This window comes from Lycium barbarum, chromosome 10, assembly GCF_019175385.1.
Source record: "Lycium barbarum isolate Lr01 chromosome 10, ASM1917538v2, whole genome shotgun sequence".
NCBI classification, from domain to species: domain Eukaryota; kingdom Viridiplantae; phylum Streptophyta; class Magnoliopsida; order Solanales; family Solanaceae; genus Lycium; species Lycium barbarum.
Genome location: NC_083346.1, coordinates 98711969 through 98725522, shown reverse-complemented (window position 1 = coordinate 98725522; position 13554 = coordinate 98711969). Strand labels below are relative to the sequence as shown.

Here is a 13554-nt window from a genome sequence, read left to right as displayed (position 1 = left end):
GGCGGGAAAAATAACGGCGGTGGCCGTGGTTCTGGCGACGGCAGTTCCAACCGTCGCCATGGTGGTCGTGCCTCAGGCGACCGGCAGCAGTCCCCCATGCAGCAGCAGTAGCAGCAGTCCTCTTCACCGTGGCCATGGGGGTGGATGTCGCAATGGGCTCCCCCTTGCCCGTATCCCACCCAGCAGTGGGCTCGGCCACAGCAGCAGTGGCAGCCGCAACCACCTTCTTCTGGTGGCAGGTCGATGGCCCAACCTGGAATTTTGGGCTCGCGGCCACAGCAGCAGGCGTATGCAGCAGCAGGCCCAACGACGCAGTGGACTCCGACTGATATTGAGTCGGCCATGCACACGATGACGTTGAGCCAACCCGATCCAAATTGGTATATGGATACCGGCGCCACATCCCATATGACATCCACAAAAGGTACTCTCTCGTCTTATTTTAATTTGAGCAATCATAATACTGGCATTGTTGTTGGTGATGGTAAGTCAATTCCAATTCAAGGTTGTGGTCGTGCTAAATTGCCTCCCCCGAACCCTCCATTATTATTAAATAATGTCCTTTTTGCTCCAAAACTCATAAAGAATTTAATATCGGTTCGTAAGTTTACTACTGATAACTATGTAAGTGTTGAATTTGATCCTTATGGGTTTTCTGTGAAGGATTTCCGGACGGGGATGACTCTCATGAGATGTAATAGTAAGGGTGCTCTTTATCCATTGTCCACCTTCAAACACCCCATCCATTCACCATCAACTTTTTTTGCCTTGTCTTCTACACGTTGGCATGATCGTTTGGGCCACCCGGGAGCTTTTATTTTGGATTTTCTTAGGCACAATAAAAGCATTGAATGTAATAGTTCTAGTTCATCTAGTATTTGTCATTCTTACGTTCTTGGTAAACATGTTAAGTTACCTTTTGCTAGTTCTATTTCCGAGACTTTATTTCCGTTTGACATTATTCATAGTGATTTGTGGACTTCTCCCATTTTGAGTTCTATGGGGCATCGTTATTATGTTTTGTTCTTGGATGATTTTACTAATATTTTGTGGACTTTCCCTTTGGCTAGAAAATCTGATGTTTACTCAAAATTCATAGATTTTAAGTCTCATATCCTTACTCAAATTGAACGTCCTATCAAAAATGTCCAATGCGATAATGGGAAGGAATATGATAATGATCAATTCGGAAAATTTTGTGTGTCCAACGGGATGTCTTTCCGTCTTTCCTGTCCTCATACATCCTCTCAAAATGGGAAAGCCGAAAGAAAAATTCGTTCAATAAATAATGTCATCCGAACTCTTCTTGCTCATGCCTCCATTCCTCAATTCTTTTGGCATCATGCATTGCAAATGGCGACTTATCTCCTTAATATTTTACCAAGCAAGTTGTTGGGTCACAAATCCCCTTTATAAGTCCTTTATCAACGGAAACCATCTTATTCTCATCTCCGGGTCTTTGGGTGTTTATATTATCCCCTTTTTCCGTCTACTACTATTCACAAGTTGCAACCTCGGTCAACTCCATGTGTCTTTTTGGGATATCCACCAAGCCATCGTGGCTACAAATGTTTTGATTTATCCTCCAATAAAATCATTATTTGTCGTCACGTGTTATTTGATGAGACTCAATTTCCGTTTTCTAAAATCCACACTTCCACTCCCACCACGTATGACTTCCTTGATGATGGTTTTTCCCCTTATGTGATCCGTCATCTCGCCACCAGCCCCTCTCCACCGCAGCCGTGTCCCCCTCCCCCGCTGCCCAGTGGTTTTCCGCCTGGTCTGGGCCAGCTGCCCACGCCACCTTCGGCTGGGCAGCAGCGTCTCCCTTCCTCTACGCTGGACCAGCCCGCACCTACGCCCAGCCAGCTTGCCAACAGCCCACAAAACTCCACCAATCCTCCTCCTATCCAGCAGCCCCCTACCCAAACGCGCATGGTCACTCGTAGTCAGCGCGAGATCTTTAAGCCCAAGCACCCATTTAATCTACATACGGCAGTTACCAGGTCCCCCATACCTCGTAATCCGTTGGATGCGCTACGTGACCCGAATTGGAAATTGTCCATGAATGATGAATATGATGCTCTTATTAAAAATAAGACGTGGGAGTTGGTACCCCGTCCACCTAATGTGAATGTTATTCGGTCTATGTGGATTTTTACTCATAAAGAAAAGTCTAATGGTGCTTTTGAGAGGCATAAAGCCCGTCTTGTAGGTGATGGCAAAACACATCAGGTTGGCATTGATTGTGGTGAGACTTTCAGTCCGGTCGTAAAGCCAGCTACGATTCGCACTGTCTTGAGTCTAGCTCTCTCTAAGCATTGGCCCATTCATCAGTTGGATGTCAAAAATGCATTTCTTCATGGCGAGCTCAAGGAGACAGTATATATGCATCAGCCAATGGGTTTTCGAGACCCATCTCATCCCGATTATGTGTGTTTGTTGCGCAAGTCCTTATATGGGCTTAAACAAGCACCGAGAGCTTGGTATAAAAGATTTGCTGACTTTGTTTATTCCATTGGTTTTATTAATAGCAGGTCCGACAACTCATTGTTCATCTACAGCAAAGGGCACGACTTGGCTTACATTTTACTATATGTGGATGATATTATTCTTACTGCTTCTTCTGATACTCTCCGCTGTTCGATTATGGCCCTTCTTGGCTCAGAATTTGCAATGAAGGACCTAGGTCCTTTGAATTATTTTCTTGGCATTGCGGTGACCCGTCACAAGGGTGGTATGTTTCTTTCACAAAGAATTTATGCTACGGAGATTATTGAGCGTGCAGGAATGTCATCGTGTAAGCCTTCTTCCACTCCGGTTGACACTAAGCCGAAGGTCAGTGCCGCTTCTGGCGATCTTTATGAAGATCCCACTCATTTCCGGAGTCTTGCAGGTGCTCTTCAGTATCTAACCTTCACTAGACTGGATATTTCTTATGTCGTGCATCAGATTTGTCTTCATATGCATGCTCCTCGAGATACGCATATGCTTGCTCTTAAACGGATTATTCGGTATATTCAGGGTACTCTTGATCATGGTTTGCATCTCTATCCATCTTCAGTTACTGATTTGGTTTCGTATACTGATGCTGATTGGGGGGATGTCCCGACATGCGACGTTCAACGTCGGGTTATTGCGTGTTTTTGGGAGACAATTTGATATCTTGGTCATCCAAACGCCAACCTACTCTTTCCCGCTCCAGTGCGGAAGCAGAATATAGGGGGGTTGCTAATGTTGTCTCTGAATCATGCTGGATACGTAACCTGCTCTTGGAGCTACATTGTCCGGTCCCTAAGGCTACTTTGGTTTATTGTGATAATGTCAGTGCCATTTACTTGTCTGAGAATCCAGTCCAACATTAGCGCACCAAGCACATTGAGATGGATATCCATTTTGTTCGTGAGAAGGTGGCGCGCGGCCACGTACGTGTCCTTCATGTTCCGTCCCGCTATCAGCTCGCCGATATTTTCACTAAAGGACTGCCGCAGGTCTTATTTGAGGATTTTCGGGACAATCTCAGCATTCGTAAACCTCCCGTTTCGACTGCGGGGGTGTGATAAATAATGTAAATATGTAGTCATAGAATATTTTGTAAATCTTCTAATTTAGGTTAGTATATTTTGTATCCTATTAGGACATTGTAACTATGGTATATTTACCAATTCCATCAATGAGAATAATCACGGAATTAATCTCTTTCACTTATGATGATGTGAAGATAAATTATATGTGTTAATATTATTTAATTTGTTGTGAATAATTTTATAGGACTTACTTTTTGTGTCCACTGAATTTATGAAAGTGATTATGCCAAACTTTATGGGTAACTACTACTGACTATATCTGTTCACAATAAATTATGAAAGTTACTATTCAAATTTTATATTTCAGTTGGTTTCTGAACTTTTGACTATTGCTTGGATATCTGTTCGTTGAAATTATGTAAGTTACTGCGCCAAGCTTTATTTAAGTTAGTATCTGTTTTTTGTTGGAATTCACTGATCAAGTTAGATTTACAATACACCAATGGACTACATATAACTTTATCTACTTCTATTCTAAGTCTCGAACCTGTAAAATACTATCTCATCATACTAATCCATCTCTCTTGAATATGTTCTGAATAAATTTATCCATCGAATTCCAAATATTAAATAATTAAACTAAAAATCATGTCTACTTCTTTTCTATTTTTTCTTTTAGTTTATGGATGTACCTTCTTTCATTCGTTGATAATCATTTTATTAAGAGTAAAATGGAAAATTTAAAGTTAAATATTTTTTAACTCATAAAATAAATGTATGTAATTATAAATAATATTTATCTAATATTTTTATTATAATTGAGATAGTTTGGGACACGTTAATAGAGACTAGTAATGTTAAATACATCATTATGGGTGTTGAAAAAGACATGTTTTTCCACCATAACATGATGGCTAGGGTTTAATAAAGAAAACGGTATTATATATGTTAAAGGGGAATTGATCGACTTCATGAGGATTTGCGACAATCAATAACATGACTCATGAGTCGTGGTTGCTGCAAATACGCTCCGATCTGCAAATTACAGTGTACACGACTTCATTTTCTATTATTTTGAAACTAAATTAAACCCATTAAAATGGAATTATATATCCCCGTTTCACTGCGCCACAAAAAAAAAATCCAAAATTATTGCTTTCTTCGGGCAAATAGAAATCGAGTAAAAGTTAGCGTAGAGTTGAATTCAATTGAAAGGAGAACACTTTGAATATGAAAATCACACATGATGCATGCATGCTTTTAGCTTATTGCGGTGACTGAACAAATACTGGAGAAGTTAATTCTAAGAGCTCTTTGTTATTTTGAAATATTGACATATTTGCTTCACTCAAAGTGATTAGTACATTTATGATCTATCCCGTCTCCGCTTAGGTCATCCAAGAAGGTAAAGTTGTTCTTCATTCACCGCCAAAAAAAACCCCGAATTTTCAACAACAAACTCTGTTGGTAAATTAACAAAATCAGTTGGCAATTTGAATTATCAATGGATATTGATCCGTGCTAAAAGGCTCGTTGGTAACATTACCAACGAAAAATCGGTTGGTTAACGACAAAAAAAAATTCATCGGTAATTTTTTAATCCTGACTCTAATAAGATTTTCGTTGGTAAATCTGCTAACTAAAATTCGGTTGGTATTTTATTAGTAACTTTACTAACACATAGTAAAGAGGCTAGTAAATTTGGTTCTTTATTATTCAAATTTCGTTTTGTAATCGGTTGGTAAATATAGTAACGAAAGAAGTGTCATTGGTATTCCGTTAACAACTATACTAACGGATAACAACTTGGTTGGTAAGTCCAATAGTAATTATTTCAAAATACATTGGTAATCAGTTAGTAATTTTAGTCACAGAAAAACTATGTTCGTAATTTACCAACAAATTTCAAATTCATTATTAAGTATGGTTATAGTTATGTTATTAGTAATAGAAAAACTTCCATTAGGAATTCGTTAGAAAGCTTACTAACCGATACTGATTCTGTTAGCAAATATTACTAACCGAATAGATATTCGATATTACAATTTTCACTTTTAATATTCATATAAATTTAAAGCTTGGAAAAAAAATTAAAAAACTGAAATAAAACCAAAAACAGTAGCTATTTTATAAACAATAACATTCTTCATAAACAATTCAAAATGTTCTAACGTAAAAGACTCTAAAATAAATCCAAATAGGACTCGTGTTATTATTTGACGAGTCACATCTACAAGGAGGTGTAGGTAGAGGGCTATGATGACAGACAGACGTGCTTGTAGTATTTGATCAACTTGCTCATGCACCTCTTGATACACTTTCTATCTAATTTCTTCACGCAATTCTTGTCACATTTCTTCTCCCATTTCTTGTCTAATTTCTTCTTTGATCTCTAGTCTTATCTCATTCTTCATCTCTTCCTTCACTTTTTGGCTTTTTGCATATGTTGTCCTGCACAATCATTCATCCGTAGAAAGGTGCTTGAGAATAAGACCATACATGTGTGTCTTCTTAACCTCGCCAACTTCTTCCAAATAAATTTGCGAGAAATCAACTGTAGGAGGCTCATTGCCTCCATCTTCAGATTGAGTGGCAGATGTGATTTTAGACATTATAGCATCCTAAAAGCAACAAAAGATGATATAAATGCTATAATAATAATTTTTGAAAGAAAACCCATTAAGAAACAGTCGAGGCAAGAAAGCTGAAAACTTAAATATTAAAAATAACACCTTTAAAAAATAACGATTCTTGGTGAATGATTGAGACAAACCCTTCTCTTTGTCCTAGTTATGGATTACTTGTCTAGGGTGCTGAGGAAGATGAGCCACTTGCCGGATTTTAGATATCATCCCATATGCAATGAACAACAGCTTACTCATCTTAACCAATGTCCTAAAAGGCATCTTCGGGGCAAGGCGTATCAAAAACACCCCATGGTGTACGATGGGGGTAAGACTCGTGGGGTGTAAGCTCCAACCTTACGTGCATTTGCCTAGGCGTAAGCCCCAACATTCTGGGTGTAAGTCCCGAGAACTTTTTCAAGTCTGAGCCAAAATTGTTTAATGATTTTTTTTTAAAAGTTAACTCAGTGTAAATTTCACACTAAAAATCTCAAAAAGTCAAAAAAAAATTCTAGTTGTTTATCCTAATTTCATAACCTTTTCTTATTTTTGCTTACAGAGTAACAGATACACTTTAGACATTTATATGTAAAGTGCAAACTACAAGGCAAAGAGTTTTGTCCTCCAATCTTGTTATGCTTTCATGCTTGCATTTTCCTTCTTTATGCTTTATTTTTTCTTCAAGATTTTTTAGCGTTCTTCAATATATCTTTTTTAAGATAGTTTTTTGGTTTTAGAATTTTTTTTGGTATCGCTTTAGTTTCAATAATGTTTTGAAGACTCTATTATGGCTATTTATATTATAATGAGTATTAATTTGCTATGTAGTTTTAGGTTTTAAAACAATAAATTTATATTATTGTCATTTTTTTCTTTGAATTATTAGGATAGAGCATCATTTTGACGACTCTAACTATGTTTCATCATATAGTCGTGCCATTGGTGTAATGGATCGTTACATCATTCACTTTTTCAAGATTCTATTTAATGGTTCGAGCACATGTTAGAATGTTAATAATACTAATACTAATAATATATATATAGATTATCCTACTAATTTTTTTTATAATATTAATGTATTTTTTATTTATATGTTTATTTTATTAATTGATAAAATACTATAAATTAAATACTCATAAGGTTTACGCCTTACAGAGGCATATGTAAAATATCTTACTATACGCCCACGCCTTTTAAAACACTGATTTTACCTCTGCAGATGATCTAATGATCTTTTGTAAAGGACATGAAAAATCTATCAAGAGGGTGATGGAAGCATCGGATCATTTCTCCAAAACAACTGGACTGGAAACTAATACTGATAAATCAAATTTGTATGTTGCTGGGGTTACTGGTAAAGTTAAAGGGGAGCCTTGGAGTAACTGGTAAAGTTGCTGCCATGTGACCAGGAGGTCACGGGTTCGAGCCGTAGAAACAACCTCTTACAGAAATGCAAGGTAAGGCTGCGTACAATAGACCCTTGTGGTCCGGCCCTTCCCCGGACCCCGCGCATAGCGGGAGCTTAGTGCACCGGGCTGCCTTTTTTGGGGTTACTGATGCAATGAAACAAAGATTATTGGAGTTAACTGGTTTGTCTATTGGATCCTTTCCTATGAGATACCTAGGGCTCCCCTTATCTCCAAAGAAATGGAATTAGATTGATTGTCAACAGTTATGCCCGAAGATTACAGAAAAGATCAGATCCATATCAACTAGGTACTTGTCTTATGCTGGGAAGTGCAAGTGATAAATTCCATTTTGTTTTCCTTGCATAACTTCTGGGGTGCACCATTCATATTGCCCCGGAGTGTTGTGAAGGAAGTGGATAGGAGGTGTAGAGCATTCTTATGGGTCAGCACTGAGGAGAAGAGGAATTGGCTCTGGTAGCATGGGACAAGGTATGTAAATAAAAAAGACAGGGTGGTTTGAACATAAAATGTTGCAAGATCTGGACCATGGAAGCAGTAGGCAAACTGATTTGGGTGTTATTGACTAACAAAGAACTCTTGTGGGTGAAATGGATCCATGGTATTTATATGAAACGGTCTGAGAGTTTTTGGGACTATGTAGCACCTAATGATTGTAGTTGATATTGGAAAAGGCTCAACAAGCTCAAACTGGGAAGCTGGTACAATGGTGATAGGTATGCTCTTACTTCTACTGGCAAGTACTCTGAGTAATAGTTACTTAGTCATGGTAGCAGAGGCGAATCCAGGATTTCATGAGGATGGGTTCACCATTGCTTTAAGATAAGATATAAATTTCTATGGGGACATCAACTTCCCGAGCAAAAGATAATTATTACATTTTTTTAAGAAGTAAGTTGTTTTATAATTACAATGGCATTAAAGAGATGCATAGTTACAAAAGAAGAGGAAATATCAACTCATACAAAGATAACAAAAACCTATCATAAGTCTAAAGAGCTGACAAATCCAAGGGCCTATCATAAGACTAAAGAGCTAATAAAATCCAAAAAACTAAACACCCTTCTATTACACCCCTTCCGCATTCAAAAATAAGGGAATCACACCCTTCGAAATTTATAATAAAATAGAGGAATCACACCCCTTTCGCATTCAAATGTAAGGGAATCACACCCTTCCGCATTTATAATAAATTAGAGGAATCACACCCCTTTCGCATTCAAAATTATAGAGAAGTATTCATTACCGTCTATCGAGCTCAAAATTTAGTGCAAATACGATCCAAGAGGTCCAAAACTTTACGGCCGCAGTGCAAATGGTACTTCTCCTGCGAAACAAAATGATGACTCCAACATAAAAATGAAAATTTGTCAAATTCCTTAAAACCCATAAACCCCAAAATTCAAAAACTCAAAAAAACCAATAAAATTCAAAAACCCAAATTCAAAAATCAATAAAAAGACCAAAATGGTGTTCGAAATTCGAATTCAAGACTTACCAGACACCTTGTTGTTCTGAGATAATTTGTTTTGGGATTAGAGAATAAATATGGGAATGGAGAATAGATTTTGCCTTTTGAAACTTGGGACTTTTTAATTTTACTTGATGGATTTTGGTGGGTTCATTGCTGGCTTGCAGCTTAACTATCAACTATGGGTTTCTAAGTTTCTTGATTGTCATGACTCATGAGTTCATCGTTGCAGTGCAACCATGGAGTTTTTTTTTTTTTTTTTTTTTTGGGGGGGGGGGGGGGGGGGGGGGACTTGGTATAATTAGAAATAAAGGAAAGAAAAATATATGATGCAATATGAAGTGAAAACACTTTTTTTACTTGAGTAATAATATAAAAGGAAGGTAAAAAGGTAGCTTTAGAAAATAATAGCAAAAATTTAAAAAGTTGGCCAAGTTGGGGATTGAACCCGTGACCTTAAGAATACAAAGATAACCTTTTGACCAGTGCTCCACTTAGTCTATAATGACCATGTGTTCACTTAGTTAATATTAGATATATTTTCAGAATTATACACATAATATATCGAGATTAGTCGACTGATGTGTTCGCGTGACACAAAATTTACACACAAATTCGCCCCTGCATGGTAGGTGTAGGACCATCTTTGGAAACTAGTGCCTTTGTATGGAGTAAAGTCTTACAACCAAAACACAGATTCATAATGTGGTTAGCTGCTCAGGGAAAGTTATCAACTAGAAGAAGGTTGATTAGCATGGGCATAGTGTGTGTAACTGATGAGTGTGTTATGTGTGATCTGCAAGCCCCTGAAGATAGCAGGTATTTGTTCTTAGAGTGAACCTGGGCTGTAGAACTATGGCAAGCAGCGAATGACTCGACTTCAATTACCTAAGTTGGCCATATCGGATGCATTACGGATGCATTACAGATGATAAAGCAGAAGCACTGGACAGGTCTCAAGAAGGAGAGATAGCTGCAACTGTGTTAGGGGCTCTTGTCTACTACATCTGGACAAACTGGAAGATATTTAGAGGACACACTGTAAATACTGATTTTGTAGTACAGCAACTGAAAACTGTAATTAGAGAAAGGCTATACCTTTTCAGATGATCTAGGAAGGCTAGGAAGTGTGAGGGGCTCATTGAGAGACTTTGTACTTAGTTTTTGAGGGTTGATAGCTTCAACACCCTTCCTGGAAGGTGGTTGAAACATCAGGTGCCTCTTAGGTGTATGCAGTTTTGTTTAGTATGGTAATATTTACAGTTTATTGCCCCCCCCCCCCCCCCCCCCCCCCCCTCCCCAAAAAAAAAAAAAAAGCTATTCGATGTAGCAACATCTAATTTTTTTTTCCCAACTTATCACACTTTCCGGACAAATAACAAAATTTTCTATAGCTTAGATGAGCAAATGTAAAAGCAAAAATTCTTAAAGAAATAACCTTAAGGAGCTCAAAGAATCGTCTGCTAATGAGAAAAATAGAACATAGAAAGAGATGATGTCAAAGACACGAGAAGAGGTATTATTTTTCCAACATGATTAGACGTGTTAAATATAAACTCATTAACTAGCATATTTTCCTAACAGAAGAACAACTTAATTAACATGCAACTGACATGGCTTAAAGTGTTAATCCTTGAAAGTTGCTTAGATGTTGCTCAAAGCAATGTTGTATTTAGTTATACAAGAGTGATCATTACCGATTCATCACCAGAAAAAGGTTTAGCTTGACACAAAGAAATTAAAATTTCAATCTTATTGCCATACATCTTAAACAAGGAATACTTAAATCGATGTCTGACAATGCTATAGAAATATATGTAACACTTGAAGAGCAGTTCTCATTTTATCGTTCATAATACGATGATGCAACTGAAGAACTCTTCTTTTTTCATTAAGAAACACTCCTAGACGAGCTAGTTATTCTGTTGTCTACTGTCTTGGTTAAAACTCTTGTTAGGATAAAATATCTTTTTAATTTCTTAGCATTTAATTCAACAGGGAATATAGCAGGAAGGAGGGAGAAATTTTTCTTTCCTTACTTTGGCTCCTTAATGTATTGTATACCAGGTTCTAGGACTCTTTAATGTCCAACAAGGAAATAAAAATTGGCAACTGCCTAGAAGATAAAATGGCATTGTCAAAAGCGTAGATATAAAATGCATGCTGAAGACCTTAACAATGCCATCAATTCTACCACTGTTTTAGGCTTTTAGTTGTACTCATCAGCCTTACTTCATACAAAATATAATAACAAAGGTTTCACTAATAAGACCACTCCATGAGCAAATATATTGATCTGCGACCATTGTTCTACCATATTGAAAAAAGATAAGAAGTTCCCTACTTTCTCTAGTTTCTTGAATAAGAGTACACTGCTCGTGGCCGGCCGAAGGATAAAGCTACTGAAACAGCTGCCCTAGGCCCCATAATTTAGGAGGCCCCATATTTTTTATTAGGTGTATTATAAGTAAATTTGTTTTTTAAAATTTATTTAGTGCAGGACTAGGCTAGCTATAATATTATTTTCTTCTTTCGTAAATACAACGACAACCTTTCCATCAACGATTTCTAATGGCCTGGGAGGAAGCTTGATTCGATTTCTTTCAGCCATCAAAGGCTGATTGCCCCGGGCTCCGCCATATGAGTTTTGAGCAATTTATCCTTCCGACACATTAGCAATTTGAAGTGCATGAAGGGCTCCCTCAACTAATGTCAATGCAGGAGAGGCATCATTAGTGGAGTTGGGCTTATTGATGGCTTTAATTAGGGGTGTCAATAGTTTTCAAAAAACCGACTTAACCGACCGAATCGTATCGTACCGAACCGATTTTTAGGTTTCTTTTAATAAAATCGACGGTTTTTATATAAATTTATAACCGTACCGAATAATTAGGTTGATTTTTAATTTTATAAAAATAAACCGAAATAATACCGAACCGAATCGAATAAGTATATATCTGTAAAATATATTTTATATATTTACATACAATATATAGGGGGGTTGGGGCTTTTCCCCCACGACCCCTTTTAAAGGAGAACCAGAAGAACAACAATGAACTCAAAGCTAATGAAGGAGATCCGCAACTTAACAAGGTAAAAATATTGAAATTTTCGCCTTGGCTTTGGGATGATGAAAATGACTACAAGTTGGCGACATAATTAACACCTAAAGTTTCAACTCTGAAATCTATTATATTATTCCTATTGAACTTAAATTAGTTCTAGCATCTCGAGTAGTTACTAGTAAGCTACAAGGTATTCCAACGATCTTGGATAGAAAGCTACAACATATTAGACATGCATCTTTCCTCTCGTATGATTTTAAATTCTCTTAGTGGATACTCAATCTTAGTAGTCTCTGTTCTTGAGTCTCATCTTCATTGATTGTTTTCCCCTCGTGTGATCTAAAATATATTTGTTTTTGCTTAATTTCATCAGAACTATAGTCTGTGTTGATTTCAATATCACTAATTTCAACAGAAGAAGATGAAGTGTTATCATTTTCTTCTAGAATAGTGTAGAGTTCATTTTTTACCTTATCATCTACATCTAGAAGATTTATCTTCTTCTTCTTTTTATTAGTGACTTTACATTCACTTTATCTGTGGTCTGGTTTGCCACATGTCCAGCATGTATCTCCTAGATTCCTTTTTGGTGATCTTTTAAACCTTTTCTTCTTGTAAGGTTTATCTGAATTTTTTTTCCTATAATGAGATTTTGATGTGGTGGCTTTTTTAGCCATTTTACTCGATTTCTTGGATGGGGCAGAGATTTTTTCAAAACCAAAGTCTTGACAAAAACTTCCTAGATCCATTCGAGATTGTTGCTGATCTTTTTTCAAGAAATGTTTTAGTTTTAAATCTGTGCATAGATCTAGTCCTATCACATTAATAAAACTAATCAAATCTCCATAGGTTAGGTTTTCATAGGGAATTCTTCCATTAAACCTATCTTTAATCTTGGTTCTAACCTTTTCGGTGAATAATGAAGGTAGACCGCTAATAAATCTTTCTTTCCAGAAATCATTACCATAGTCTTCTCTTATCATGACTTTTTCTAAAAACATATCTTTATACCACCTAAAATCATCTAATTTTGGGCAGCTAAGATTGTTTAATAATTCTAAACTCCTATCTTGGAAAAGTTTTGGTTCTCCAATGAAGTGTTTAGCAATACTATATATTAATGTTGCTGAAGCATCTTCCCTTGCTTCTTCTTCTGCAACTTGGTTATTTCCATCCATTTTTACTATGGTGTCTATTGATACAGCACCTAAAATTTGTTCTCTATTATATTCAGAGAGATAGTTATCCCACCAATTTTTTAACATTCCTGTGAATCCAAAAATAATTAAGGTTGTTGCGTACCTATTGTTGACACCCAATTTTGTCCCGCCTCTCCTCCGAAATACCTATTTACGCTTCTAATATTTTTGGAAAAAAATTAAAAAAATATATATATATTGTATTTTACTATAATTACTAGCCTCTTATCAATACCGG

The 13554-nt window shown here is 36.8% G+C and overlaps 1 protein-coding gene across 1 annotated transcript; it reads right to left on the bottom strand.

Moving 5' to 3' along the window:
* Window positions 1-12650: 12650 nt before the first annotated feature.
* Window positions 12651-13382, bottom strand: LOC132613174 (uncharacterized). Its single transcript, XM_060327222.1, has one exon. The coding sequence runs from the start codon at window positions 13380-13382 to the stop codon at window positions 12651-12653; it is 732 nt and encodes a 243-aa protein (XP_060183205.1).
* Window positions 13383-13554: the final 172 nt, after the last annotated feature.